At 35.5% G+C, this 15494-nt stretch overlaps 1 protein-coding gene across 6 annotated transcripts in view; it reads left to right on the top strand.

Moving 5' to 3' along the window:
* Positions 1–15494, top strand: part of VEZT (vezatin, adherens junctions transmembrane protein) — a 69441-nt gene that overhangs the window by 35122 nt on the left and 18825 nt on the right. For 2 of the 6 annotated variants that reach the window (XM_045084830.1, XM_045084831.1), the window contains exons 4-7: positions 1157–1332; positions 3387–3662; positions 6428–6577; positions 10768–10915. In XM_045084830.1, the coding sequence (XP_044940765.1) occupies positions 1157–1332; positions 3387–3662; positions 6428–6577; positions 10768–10915 (750 nt within the window). The remainder of the gene's footprint in view (positions 1–1156; positions 1333–3386; positions 3663–6427; positions 6578–10767; positions 10916–15494) is intronic. The other 4 variants (XM_004748527.3, XM_045084832.1, XM_045084829.1 and 1 more) reach the window with 3 other exon arrangements.

Raw genomic sequence — 15494 nt, 5'->3', positions numbered from 1 at the left:
AGAACAGAGAGGGTTATGAAAATGTACATCATGGGGGTTACTGTGAAAGTTACCCTGTGTACTGTAATATTCCTACTTCCTCTCTCATCTTTTTTTTTTTTTTTTTAATTTATCTGTTTAAGTAATCTCTACCCTCAGCATGGAGCTGAAACTCCTAACCCTGAAATCAAGAGTTTCATGCTCCCACTACTGAGCCAGCCAGGTGCCCCTCAACTCTCATCTTTTTACCATGTATACTCTGTGTAAAACTAAAAGCAAGAAGGTCTAAAGAGGCTTTTGTTCTTCCCACCCCTCTCTTCCAGCTGTTTCCTCTGGTCAGTTCTTGTTCATACTTTAAGACTCAGCTCAGGCATCACCTCTTTTCCTTTCTCTGACTTCATTACAAGTTTTGGTTCCTCTGTGCCATTTTCATAATGACCCAGGTATGCCTCATTGCACTTCTCTGCACATTATGTTGTAAGTGTTTACTTTTCAGTCCTCTTCATTGAACTGTGAACTCTTCAAGAGTAGAGACTTGTATGTTATTCTCATTGTTCATGCCCTTGGTTTCAAGCATGGTGGGGGGGGTGTGTATATGTGTATAATATTTTTTGATAGATAGAAGGAAAAGAGGAAGGAATAAATGAGCTAGTATATGTGAAAGCATTTTGTAAACTATAAAGTGCTATGCACTTACTAGTGTGGTTTTGTATTCTATTCTTCAGTGTTTTGTTTTTAATACCCAAATGTCCGTTTGTAGAAGGCCTGGATCCTACTGATGTAATTCTTACTGTTCTGGCTATATTGTTCCAGTATCCAGGGACAGCGTCTGAGGTTACAGAATTATAGTTTCCATGCTCTGTTCCAAAAACCGAATTAATTGGGCTTAACTAGACAGGTTTATTAGTCTTTTTAGTTACTTCATATTTCTTTATTAACAATTTGTATTTCACATCTGATGGCTCAGTAACATCCAACTCAGTCTTTATTGTTTCACATTTACGGTGAAACTAAAACCCCATCCATTATACTAAAGATAGATTGAACCGCTACATCTTCTTCTTGGATGTTATACTGAAAATAAATACCCAAAATTTTGTTAGCACATTAGGAGCTTAGCATTTAATACAAAATTATGTATGTAATAATTCCTCTCTTCCGGTTTTTTAATGGCAAGGATATTGGATTCCGACTTGACTCACTACATACCATCCTGCAACAGGAAGTCCTGTTACAAGAGGATGTGGAGCTGATTGAGCTACTTGATCCCAGTATCCTGTCTGCAGGGCAACCTCAACAACAGGAAAATGGACACCTTCCAACACTTTGCTCCCTGGCAACCCCTAATATTTGGTACTGTCCTGAAAACATCTATCTTGCTTACATATATGGTACTAGCAGAGGAAATCCATCATGATGTTCTCCATTGTAAAGATATTATAAACTTTCCATGCATTTTAACATTGTAATTAATGTAATGATACCCCAGAGGTTTAAAAAAAAAGTACCCTTCTAAAGTAAATACTATTTAAAGTGAAGCTGGAAGAAAATCTGCTTGTTAGACATTTTAAATTCAGTATAACTAATTCTGTGTTTTATAACCCAACAAGCAGGTATAAGATGTGCCTCAAGGATCTCTCTTACCCATGTATCTATACACATGTGTGTATGCAGTCTTAGTTTTTTATGTATCTTTAAAATTAATAGATTATAACTTAAATGCATTGTACGGGTGCCTGAGTGGCTCAGTTGTTAAGCACCTGCCTTCCGCTCAGGTCATGATCCCAGAGTCCTGGGGTGGAGCCCCACACTAGCTCCCTGCTTGGCCAGAGGCCTGCTTCTTCCTCTTCCACTCCCCTGCTTGTGTTCCCTCTCTCACTGTGTCTCTTTCTATAAAATAAATAAAATCTTAAAAAAAAAAAAAAAAACCTCATTGTAGAAACATCAAAAATAGGATGGGACATGGAGGTAAACAGTCAATTCTTGCTTTGTTGACCGAGAAGCCATAAAGAATAGAATGACAATTCAGTCCTAAAACTTTTCGACTACTTGAAGTATTTGGATGTAATGCAGAAGTTCCAGGACATGTTTTTAGAAAGAACAGCAAAAAGGGATTGTATATACAGAACTGTTCATGTCTTCTCCTATTAAGGTATGTGTTTATTCAGTAAACAAAATCATTACTTGAATTATTCAAGTTATATAGGTAGGTACATAACAGTGGCCTCAAATTTCTGAATTTAACTGTTTTTCCTGTCACGTTGACAAATGCTTCATATTGTAACAGGTAGCAAAATACGCCTTTCAAATCTGTAGTCACTCAGCATCATGATGAAGTAAAGCATCTTACCCTTTACAAATAAAGGATGGCAAAGCGCTGCTAGAAGGAACCAGGGTTTTAAGAATTTTACAGCTTTAACTCTCAAGTTTCCTTTAGGCACAGATGTGATTAGGCAACTCTGAGGCCTGTAAATACTTTAAGACTTTGCTATTAATGCATGAAAGTATATGGTGAGATTTTGCTTTGATTTTACCAGCATCATATGAAAGTAAAGAATTCCAAGAGAAATTAGGAATTTCCTAAGAAATTAGATGTTTCTTAGGAAGCATTCCTACATGTGACTTTCTTTGTAATTTGATTATAACTGTCCTCAGGTATTGTTGATTTTTTTTTTTTAAGACATCATCAGACATCTTCCTATAGCCACTTCTTTCTTATATACATTTTTTAATCAAAGCTTTCATCACTTAACAGATGTATTTTAGTCTGTAGATTTGTAATTAACCTAGAGAAAGAAAATTTTCATATAGATTTTTACTTAAAGCAATGTAAGAAGTACAAAGTTTGTGCATATTATGGGCTGTGGTAAGTATGTATATTCCAGATTTATGGTAATGATTATATAAAATTAGATGACTTTGCTGAAACAATTACTCGGGTATATATGATTTCTATTGGAAAAATACTTATATTTTCTTGAGATGTTAATTTCTGCGCAAATAATTAGTATCTGACTTTGGGATAAGAACTCATGACAATATTAAAATGTACTTTAATATTAAAAATTAATAAAAATTATTTTTACTTTTAGATTTGTAAGATTGGATTTTAAACTCTACTTTGTTTTTAGGTTAGAAGAATCCGTATCTTTTTTTTAAAAAGTCATTTCTGAAGATACCTATTACTTATGTCTTTTACCTAAACTCAGCTGAGATTTTAATACCTAAGCACCAATGTTTTTTTGCTAAATATTTTTAAACTATTTCACATTACTTGTTTAATTGTCATTTTTTTAAAGTCACACTTTACAAAGAAGCTAGAATTTTATCTATTTTAGTAAACCTAAATTACTAACACATCTTTCTCTAGTCTGATGGGTATCATTTTCTTGGTTTCTCTGTTATAGGGATGTCTCAGTGCTGTTTGCCTTCATTAGTTTGCTCATTATGCTTCCCACTTCGTGGATTGCATCTTCCTGGCTGGTATGGGGAGTGATTCTGTTTATTTTTCTGATCGTAAGAGCTTTGAGATTATGGAGGACAGCCAAACTACAAGTAACTCTAAAAAAACACAATGTCCATTTAGAAGATACAGCAACAAATAGCCGAGCTTTTACCAACCTTGTGAGAAAAGCTTTACGTCTCATTCAAGAAACTGAAGTCATTTCCAGAGGATTTACACTGTGAGTTCATTTTTCATTTTATTTTTTAAATAATTCTTTTCTATTACATAGTTATAAATTAGAGTACTTATTAACTATTTTCAGCTCTGTGCCGCATTTTTAGAAAAAAGTAGGTTTTTCTTAGGCATTTACTGAAGTCGCTTAACTGTGAAGGAACAAATACATTAGGTGCTGGATTTAATATGTAGTATTATTCTGCTTATCTACTTTGAGAAACCAAAGAGCTTTGGCAATTATGATTATTTCTCTGTTAACGTGATTATTTTATGAGATAATATAGAGAGAGAGCCTAAATTTGAACCTAGCATGCAAAGTTACCCAACAAATGTTTGTTTACTTTCTGCTAGATGCTCTCTTCCCTCAATTTAAATGATACATGTATTGGACTTGAATTCATTTTGAAAAATTATGCCATGCATTAATAATATTCTTTAGTAAATGTTAGCAGATATTATAGCACTAATATTCTAAGAATATCATGCAAATAATGATGTTTCACATTCTCACAGGAAATTAAATATTCACCAGTCTAGTCTGGTGAATATTTAATTTTATCTTTATCTTTAGTCTAGTCTTAAATATTAAGCTACCAGAATTATAGGATATTTATTCTGTTATTAAGAGGGTCGTTGTATTTCTTAAGCACCATTTATGTTCCAAGTACTGTGCTAAGTAATTTTGCATATAACTCAAAGCATACAATTACCTGTGGTGGTGCAAATGTTCAGATCCATTCCACCTGACTCTAGAGCTGTTTCCATTCCACTAGGCTGCCTGCTAACCACTAACAAATGAGAGTTGTACTGTAGTATAATTAACCATTTATTTAACTCATATAACCTTTGTAATCTGTAGGCGGGAGAGAGCAAGTATATGGTGAAGAATAATTATTACTCTTAATTACTTATATCTGGAAAATCACGAAAAGGGAGAGCAGAAGAACCTTGGGTAGTCAACTCGTTCTTCACTCTGCCATGCTTATTAAGAATAACTTAAACAGTCCTGACGGAAAAGCTGTATGTGGACAATCACGAAACAGGGAAGTGGAAGAATCTCTAATAGTGATATCATTCTTCTCTCTGTTGCGTTCTAGAACAGTGTTTAAACAATCCCAAGCCATGAGAGAGATTTTATAACTTCTCTTTTTGTTCAATTCAAAATGTGATAGTTCTCTGTTAATTTTTGCCCTTCATATTGTAGTTAAAGTCCACTTTTTGGTAGAGCATAACAAATACTTTGTTATTTGTTGGAACATATTGATTTTAAAAAGTTAAAAACAACACTAAGAAATAGCTCCTTTTCATTTTGACTTGCACAGTATTTCATTGAGAAGACTTGTTAAGCAAAACGGTTATGTGCCCAATTAATGCTTAGACATGTAAAGGGTTTTCTGTGCATTTTGTCATTTTCCAACTTACGTTATAGAATTATGTATAGAATTGGCATGAAGAGCTAAAATGGGCCAGCTAGACATGATTGACTTCTAGATTATGACTTCTATGCATTGATATGCAGGCAAGCAAAAGAAATGTTGGCAAAAATCGTTTTACTTGTTTCTAACTGGCTAATTGATTGAGAAAAATTATGAGGGATAACGTATCTTGAATCATAACTTTTTTAGAAATATTTTTATCTTTTAAACTGATTTATTAGTAAACAGAAATTCACACCATAGTGCTGTATGCTGAAAACGTGTCTTCTTTTGTTTGCCTCAATTTGTCCTCTCTAGCAAAGAATTTAACCATTCTTCTTTGCCTCGTTTTATTAATTTAAAATAAGCCTATCAGTCGTGGTCCTCTTTTTTTAAAAATAAATTTTTAATGTCTGAATATATTTTAGTTTGGTTTACTGTTTTAAGAGTTTTGAGTTAGATGTCTTGTTTTGCAAATTTGTCGTTATAGTCTGAGACACTTATAAATTCCAGTATTTTGTTTTCTACTGGGAGAGGTTACTGGTTAGGTGAAAAAACTATTATCCAATAGCTGTGTAATATGTAATTATTTTTCATTTCATTCATAAAAGCATGGTATATTATACATCATTGTTGCAAATAGGTACTCCCCATTTATCTTTTGGAAAGTGCTATGAAGTGTGCTTCCGCTTGAGTAGTTTTGAGAGTAGCTACGCTACTACCTAGTAACCCTTCCTTTGCCTTTCTACTTGCATTCCCCTGTTGGCCACTGGTCCTGTTATCTCTCTGCGTCCCCTACTTCATTTTGAGTAGGTAAGTGCCAGTGGCAGCAGGTGGGTAAGTCATTTCACCCTACTTTTATGAAATGTACAGAATGTATTTCTAAACAGTATTTGATTGTTCTGTACAAGTGACCAAAAATATGATTGATAAACATACATAAATGCATATTAAGAATGTAAAAATATTTGTAATTAAGGCTTTCATACTTATTATAGATAGAGGTCTTGAAAACTGATTTAGTATATTTTAGCAAGTGGAGTGTGTCAAAAAAGTGCAATGTCTTACATAAGTATTCCTACATTTCTACTATATTTTGACTATAATTTATTATTTCCCCATATCAAAAGAAGCCTTTACTCTTTGAGATTTAATTTTTCATTTGTGTTTTCTTTGGTGGCAATAGCTATATTAGGGAAATGGCTGTTTATGAGACCTGAGTTGGGATATTTACAATCGTTTTCTAATAGAAACCACAAAAAAGGATTTTTTTTCTAAGTTTAATAGAATTGTGGATTTAGGAAACAATAACTTTAGGACACCTGTACAGTTGTATCACATTTTACTTTTCAAGTTTGCTTGACAGGGTCAGTGCTGCTTGCCCATTTAATAAAGCTGGACAGCATCCCAGTCAGCATCTCATCGGTCTTCGGAAAGCTGTCTACAGAACTGTAAGAGCCAACTTTCAAGCAGCAAGGCTAGCTACCCTATATATGCTGAAAAAATATCCTTTTCTGTCTATATGTATGAATAAATATGCTTCCAGAGTCATGGATATAGATAGTGTAGTTGCATCCTGTGAAAGTTAAGTGTAAACTGAGATTGCCTATTTTGAAGCTAGTAAAGTGAAGTAAACATCATTTCTGTTTTAAAACTGGAAATGCATTCTAGGGGGAATAACAATAACAGACAGGAAGAAAGTTTTTCTGGTCCCATGTGGCTCAGTTTCAACAAGGAAAAAACTTGAAGGCCCTACCATTACTGGTCCAAAGAATAAAGTCAGAAGAATCTGGTTTTGCTAGGTCTGACATTTTTAAAAGCTGCTGGACCGGGCAAATTTGCGTCACGACATGGAAATAAACTGGTAACAGGAAATCCTTCCCCTTTCAAATAAACAGAGGCTCTCAAGTCAGATTGGCTAAGTTTAAATTTTGGCTGTATCACTTACTGCCTAGGTGACCTTAAGCAAGTTTCTCAACTTTCTGTACCTTGCTTTATTCATTTTTAAAATGGCAGTAACAGGGACACCTGGGTGGCTCAGTTGGTTGAGCGGCTGCCTTCAGCTCTGGTCACGATCCCAGCGTCTTGGGATTGAGTCCTGCATCATGCTCCTTGCTCCACGGGAAGCCTGCTTCTCCCTCTGCCTCTCCCTGCCACTCTGTCTGCCTGTGCTCCCTCTCTCTGACCAAAAAAAAAAAAAGGGGGGGGGGGCAGTAACAAAATACTCTTCCTGACTCTGTTTTTGTTGACATCAAATGAGTTAGTGCATCTGAAGTGCTTAGACAGTGTCTTGTATATAATAAACACTTGGACTGCAGGGCAGTAAGTCTGTCACTTCACTTTACTACATCAGGAAATTAGTTCTGTTAATCAGGAAATAAAGGTGTATACGGTCTTTATTTCAGTTAAGATTTATAGGTCATTTAAATTATGAGTAAATGGAATGCAAAAATACTACATGTACCTTCAGTATTTTGGATGCTATAGCACTGATAAATATAATGCTTGAAGTGCTTGAATATATCTTTATATATACCCTTACAGGTAGATCTTCTTGTCTTCATTTTAGGAGGAAAACTAAGTAAACTCTCCACTTTGTGTGATTTGTTTGATGTGACATAACTAGTAAGAGGTGAAATTGTGTCTTAACTCTAGGACTAATGACTTGAAATCTTTCTCTCTATATATTTTTTAACTGTACCAAATTGTACTACTTTGGAAATTTTAGTCATGAACTTGTCCATTCAGTTTCCCCTCTGCCTAAATACCTGCCTGCTATGTGTTACAAAGATAGAGTAAAAACTTATATAACCTACTTTTAAAGACTTTTAGTATATTCAGTAGATAAACTGGTATTCATAATACAAGTGCCCAGGGTGCCTTCCAGCATAGCAGGACAATGTACTTGGCCAGCAGGGTCAGAGAATGCTTTCAATGAATTGGCCTTGAGGATAATAATAGTCTGCATTCCAAGTAGAATGAAGCAAAGATACTGAAAGAAATAGGGATATGGTAGTGTGGCATGTGAACTTCAAGTAGCTACTCATTCAGTTAATATTTATTGAGAATAAACTCAGTGCCAAGCAATATGCCAGCCCCTGGGTTTATGATGGTACACGGAATAGGCATGGTCCCTGCCTCAGCGTACTTACAGTTCAGTGAGGGTTAAGGGAGTGAGAAGGAATAGCTTAACAATGATGGCAAATTTATGAGTTTCCTATGCCAGTCATTTTTTTGTATAATAGAAACCTAGCAGTGAACAAGACAGACAAGATCCTTGTACTCATGGCTCTTGCCTTCTAGTGAATGAGATAATAAATATAAAGTGAACAGATGAGATTTTTGCATATCTGTTACAAAGCAAAAAACCCCAGTTGAGTAGGATAGAGAGTGATTGGTGGGCTATGGCTTTCGATTGGATCATCGTCTCCTACAATCAGGCCTTCCTAAAGAGTTAACATTTAATATGATATTTGAATGAGGGGAAAGATCTTGTTCCAGTCTGATGGAGCAGGGAGTGTAAAGATCTGTGGCAGGAATTATTTTAGCGTGATTGGAGCATATAATGCAAGACAGCCATCATGACTAGAGCAGAGTAAGTTGGGAAGTATGGGATAAGATTCAGAGGTAGGCAGAGACCAGAACATATTTACCACACAAAAACCATAGGGAACTAAAATAAAAAAGAAGCCAACAACTATTTCCTTGAAAAGACCAATAAGTATAAGCCCTCACGTGTCTGATCAAAGTAAAAAGAGGAGAAATATATAAAATTAGTAATCGGAACAGAGCTGTAACCATAGATATGGAAGAAATTAAAATAATTATAACGAGATAATACATACAACTTTGTGACAGCAACTTTGAAAATGTGGAAGGAAATGGATAATTTCTTTTCAAAATACAAATATTCAAAACTGACCTAGGAAGAATTAAAAAACTTAAAAGAGATTAGGTATATGATTAAAAAATACTCCATTTAAAAAACAACACAACTGGTTATAGGTAAACAATGGAAATTTTGCAGCTATAAAAAATGATAAAGTTCTTGATGTACTACTGTGGAATGATATCCAAATCATGTTGAAAAAAAAGGAAGTGTACAGAGCACTCTTTACACTATGCTTCCATTTGTGCATAACAGGGATTGTGTGTGTGTGTGTGTAAGACTATAGATATATGTGGGAGATATATATAGGGAATAAATGAGTGTGTTCATTGTACATATATACATATATCCACACATACACATTTATATTTGGATTTGCTTTTATTTTTGCATAAAGTATCTTGAAAGATGCACAAAAATATCTTGAGGGACACTAATAACAGTGATTGCTTTCGCCTTTGGCTAGGGGAATGATGTGACTAAGGGACAGGGGGTAGGAAGTAGTTTTTACTATACCTCTTAATACCTTATGGGCTTTTTATATCTTGTGAATTTTGATCCTGTGGATATATTACATGTTCAAAAATGAAATGAATAAAAAAATTTTAACTATCAGGCCCAGATGGTTTTATAGTTTTCCAAAAAACTATTTTAGATCATAGAAAAGGCTAGAAAGCCTCCCCTACTTCATTTTATTTATGAAGTTTCTATAATTGCAATACCAAAACACAAATTATAAAGAATTAAAACTAGGCCAGATTCACAGATGGAGATACAAAATACTTGAATAGAATATATATAGATTGACTATAGCACTATATTAAAATACTATTCTATGTTTGAGCAGATAAGAGTACGCTGGAAATACAAAAATAGTTCAGTATCATGAATTATATGGAAATAAGTCTTTACAAAAACTGTTGAAGGGGGGGGTGCCTCAGTTGGTTCAGCATCTGACTCTTGATTTCAGCTCAGGTCATGATCCTAGGGTTAGATCAGGCCCCACATCAGGCTCCATGCTGGGTGTCGAGCCTTGGAGTCTACTTAAGATTCTTTCTCCCTCTGTCCCTCCCTTACCCCTTATATTAAAAAACAAAACAAAAACTATTGACGGGGGAATAAAATCTCATAGTAAATTGATAGATGCCCCCGAGGAAGAGGAAAGCAGAAACAGAACGGTAGTCTGTGTTGAACTACTTGAGATAGAACAGGCTTAGTGCTAATGATGTTCTGCAGTGTGCACACTGGGAGGAAGAGAGATCTCTTTACTGTGGTACTGAGCCATGATACGATAAAGTACATAACACAGTTTCAAAGGGTACTTGTCAAAAATAATTAAGTTAGTACTTTAGCACTTGTGAAGAGTTGAACTTTTAATTCTTTAGATAGATATAAAGATAAAGATACTTTATTCACAAGTATCCTATAAGATACCTGAGGTATGTTAATAGATTTTTTTTTTTCAAGATTTTACTTATTTATTTGACAGAGAGAGAACTAGAGAGGGAACACAAGCAGAGGAGGTGGGAGAGGGAGAAGCTGGCTTCCCGCTGAGCAGAGAGCCTGATGTGAGGGTTGATTCTAGGACCCTGGGATCATGACCTGAGCCAAAGGCAGATGCTTAACTGCTAAGCCACCCAGATGCCCCAAAATAGTAGATTTTAAGATTTTTTTTTTTAATGGACATTCATCACCTCCACTCAAAGTTCAGAATAAAGATTAGTAAAGGTAATTTTGGATGGTTTCACTGTACCCTTTATATTTTTTAATGAAAGGCTTTGTTGATTGCCTTAACCTAATTTAACCTACCCCCTGAACTCTGAGAGTGACAATGTAACCAACTACATCTGTGTGGTGCCTTTTAAGGAGCTGGGCCTGGGACTTAGTGAAGAGCAAATTTCAGAAGAGGAAGCACATAACCTCACAGATGGCTTCAGCCTCCCTGCTTTGAAGGTACTCTATCTGTGCAACGAAAGGGCTGAGCAAAAGCTAGATACTCTTGGATTGCACTTGTGCTGTATGAACATAAATGGTCCACTTGTTCCTTTTTTTTTTTTTTTTTTAATTTTTTATTTTTTATAAACATATATTTTTATCCCCAGGGGTACACCACTTGTTCCTTTTTATTGTTTGCTGAATAACATCATCATAGTAGCCTTCTTGATGCTGGGGAAGCTGTCTTTAAAAGTTGAGAGCATTGTTAAGATTGAATGAGGAGATATTTATATTTTGATATCAAAAATACTTAAAATTCTTACTATAAGATTTTCTCGCCTTAAGTCAGAGTTTATAGATAAGTGAATTTACATTAAATATGAATGATTTTATGACTACTTGTTTTAACAAACTTGGATAAAGAACTTAAAAGATCTATATCTTCCCTTGGAAAAATATGCATAAAAGAATGTATTTGACCAATCAGAGAAAGACAATTATCATATGATCTCTCTGCTGTAAGGATTTTGAGAGGCAGGGCAGGGGGTTGTGGGGGAAGAGAAGGAAAAAAAATGAAACAAGATGGGATTGGGAGGGAGACAAACCATAAGAGACTCTTAATCTCACAAAACAAACTGAGGGTTGCTGGCGGGTAGGGGTAGAGGTAGTATGGCTGCGTTATGGACATTGGGGAGGGTACGTGCTATGGTGAGTGCTGTGAAATGTGTAAGCCTGGTGATTCACAGACCTGTACCCCTGGGGCAAATAATATATGTTAATAAAAATAAAAAATAAAAAAAGAATATATTTGACTATATAAGAATTAAACTTCTAAAAAAAAAGAAACTTCTAAGTGAAAAGAATTGCAATGGTTTTTAACAAAAGTAGATATAATTCTCTCTACATAGTAAAGAGCACTATGGTGTGTAAAACCTAGACAAGATAGGGCGGGTGCATGGACTGGCTGCACAAAGGAAGGGATAGAAATGGCCAATAAATATGATAAAACTTTCGGTCTCATTAGTAGTAAGTAGACATTTTGCCAAGGATATTAAAAGTTGATAATATTTATTATCTATGAGCAGAGAGACCTCACATACTAGTAATAGTACAAATTCGTTCATTTGAGCAGTTAATACCAGTCTTCAGAAAGGTATGTACTCTTCAGTAATCTTAAGCTTAAAGATTTATCTGAGTAATCAGAATATACTCAAAGTATGTTCATGATATTCCCCAAACAGCAAATATTGGAAACAGAAGTTCAGTAATATAAGATTGATAATGATTTATGGTACATTCTTTGGAATGGATGGTAGAAAAATTGTAAGATGGAAGAAACAAAATAAAGCAAGTTACAAAAACCATGTGTTTGGTGAGATTCTAGTAGTGGTTTTAAATAGTGAGTCTTTAGATTCTTTTTCAGTATTTAGCAAACTCCACTTAGATGTTTCTTAGTTTCTAATCTTCAGAACTTCACCTGATACCATGAAATCGGTGCAAGTGTAGTTGACAGCATAGATACCAAGATCCATTTTTGTTTTGAGACTGCATCAGTCTCTACATCTTTAAAATGTCCAGAGTCACATAAATGTTCTAATTCTTTTGTTTTTTTTTTTTAATCTTTACTGTTACTTGAAATTTTTCTTGACTTATTCTTACCCTCATTCTAACCCATATCAATAAGTGGCACCACGCAACTTACTAAGCTAGAAACCTGGATACCAGCCTTCTTATCTGAGCTTTTATCCCTTGTATCCAGTTTGTCTGTAGATTCTTATGTCTGTTTGACCTTGAAAATGTTTAAAACCATCCATTCTATAGCCCTTCCTACCATCTTCATTGTAGCCCTCATCATTTCTTACCTAGGCTGCTGTGATAATTTTCTTACTTACTTACTTTAGTTCCCTAAAGTTGTTCAGAATGCCATTTAATAAAGGGGCGCCTGGGTGGCTCAGTCAGTGAAGCATCTGACTTTGGCTCGGATCATCATCTCGGGGTCCCGGGATTAGCCCCGTGTTGGGCTCCGTGCTCAGTGGGGAGTCTTCTTCTGCCTCTCACTCCACCCCGCCAACTCATGCTCACTTTCTCGCAAATAAATAAAATCTTCTTTTTTAAAAAATGCAATTTGACATACAAAAAGCCTTAAAAATCATGTTCTTTGAATCAGTAATTCTACTTCTGTGAAAGATGCTAGTTGTAGCTAAATCCTTTTTGCTCAATGAAGTTGTTTTACAAATTAGACTAACTTTAGTTCTTTGACTTTTGCTTTATCTTAACACATAAGTAATCTATAACCAAACTCAATGATTGTGTTGTGTTATTACCAGGATTGCAGAGGTACCAACCTCTGCAAGAAGCTTTATCTTGATGTCTCTGGAGTTTATAAACCACTGAAAATTTCTGTGATGTTCAAAAATTATGTTTGCCACCTTTTATTATTGCCATTGTATCCAGATAAAGAATTTAAAAATGGATTTTGTAAGTTAAATTTTAAAGGAAATTTTAAGTTAAAAGTAAGTTAAATTTAAAGGAAATTTCTCTCTCTAAAGAGCAACATTAATTAAAGCTTTTTTTAAAAATGTAGTGAAAGGTGGTTTACAAATATATCAGTGCCTTTTGTTTTCCTTTGTGATTTTCATCATGTCCTATAAAGAAAATATCCTTTGGATTTAGATTTTAGTGTTCACATATCTTCTGTCAGGAAAACTGAGCAAGTGATGTACCTTTGGAAAGAAAAGCTACCTCCTCACTGTGCCCTAAATACTAAAAATATTTAGTATAGAGTCCTTGTCTCTCTTTTTCCTTTTTCACATTTTTAACTAGTTTTTTCATCATTATAAAATAGTGTATTTCCTGCTTTAAAAAATAAATCCACATTTTGTGAAAATGCTTTAAATCAGAATTTCCTGTTTGCCCATAAGCGATGGTTAACCAGAGCCACTTTCCTATCCAAACAGCAAATGGGGGGGGGGGGGACGCATATTTCTTAGTTTTGGTTTAATCAGAGAATATGGCGGTGATTCAATAAGTAGTCTTTTTAAAAGTGGTGGTAAGCTCTGCCAACTAGATTCTTTCAGTTGCTGTGGTCCAAAACTCTGGAATCATCTTAGATAACACTTTTCCTCTCATAAACAATCTATCAAGAGATTCTGTTGGTTCTGTGTTCTTGATATCCAGAGTCTCACTACTGCTCACCTCTTAACTACTAACCACTGTCATATAAGCTACCATTAACTCCCAGCTGGATTATTTTAGTATCCTTCTGACTGGAGCATGACTGAGATCATAGAACTCTTCTGCTGAGAATCCTTCAGTGGCTCCCCATTTTTCTTAGAGTAAAAGCCAGTTATTTCAGGGACTTCATCGCTTACCATGCTGTCCCTTACTTACTGTACCAGCCCCACTGACCTTGCTGTTCTTCAGATGTGCCAAGTACTATATATTCCCACTACAGGACTTTGTACTTGAACCCCCCCTGCTCCCTGTAATTCTCTTCCCTGATGGTAATCCCATGGCTCAATTCCTTCTAGATGACACTTGGTTAGAAACATTCCTGGCCACCCCATCTTTCCCTCCTTCTGCCTTTCCCTTTTCTAACCCCCAGGTATACACACATAAACATGCATTCACTATTCCCCTTCTCTGCTGTATTTTTTCTCATAACTCATCAGCCGAGAAACTGTCTTTTACTTGTTAGAATCTTTTGCTCCCCCTGCCTCCCGAATAGAAGTTCCAGTAAGAAAGGGACTTTTAGGGGCACCTGGGTGGCTCATTTGTTAAACGTCTGCCTTTGGCTCAGGTCATGATCCCAGGGTCTTGGGATCGAGCTCCGCATCGGGCTCTCTGCTCAGCAGGGAGCCTGCTTCCTCCTCCTCCTCTCTCTCTCTCTCTCTCTGCCTGCCTCTCTGCCTACTTGTGATCTCTGCCTGTCAAATAAATAAGTAAAATCTTTTTTTAAAAAGGGGGCACCTGGGTGACTCAGTCATTAAGTATCTGCCTTTGGCTCAGGTCATAATCCCAGGGTCCTGGGATCCAGCCCTGCATCAGGGTCCCTGTTTGGCAGGAGCCTGCTTCCCCCTCTCCCACTCCCCCTGCTCGTGATCCTACTCTCACTGTCTCTCTCTCTGTCTCTGTAGAGATAAATAAAATCTTAAAAAAAAAAAGAAAGAAAGAAAGAAAGAAAGGGATTTTTTTCACTTTTATATTCTGGTGTATTATCAGCACCTAGAACAGTGCCTGGCACATCTAGGTGCCCAAGAATATGCTGAATGATCAAATGAAGGACTAAAGAAAATCATTGTGGTCCCAAAATTTAATGGTTAAATAAGAAGACTTGTGAGGTCAGCTGCTTATATAAATTCAAGAATTCCTAGACAGTGTGTATTTAGCAGTTTAGAAATTTGACCTTGCTCAATTTTAAAAAATAAGTTAGTAGTAAGAGGGGTTTATATTAAATTATCTTAAATCATTATCTGTATAACTTAAAGTTCATTTTATAAAGCAGTCTGAGTAATGTCCACTTTCATGGTTATGAAAAATTGAAATCAGAATTATCCAAAGTATTCAATTATCTTTTTGTTGTCTGCTAACTCTCATA

Source organism: Mustela putorius, unplaced genomic scaffold (genome assembly GCF_011764305.1).
Source record: "Mustela putorius furo isolate JIRA1106 unplaced genomic scaffold, ASM1176430v1.1 tig00000788_pilon_pilon_pilon, whole genome shotgun sequence".
Classification (NCBI taxonomy): domain Eukaryota; kingdom Metazoa; phylum Chordata; class Mammalia; order Carnivora; family Mustelidae; genus Mustela; species Mustela putorius.
Note: the sequence above shows the minus strand (reverse complement) of the source record. Positions and strands in the feature narration are given on the sequence as shown.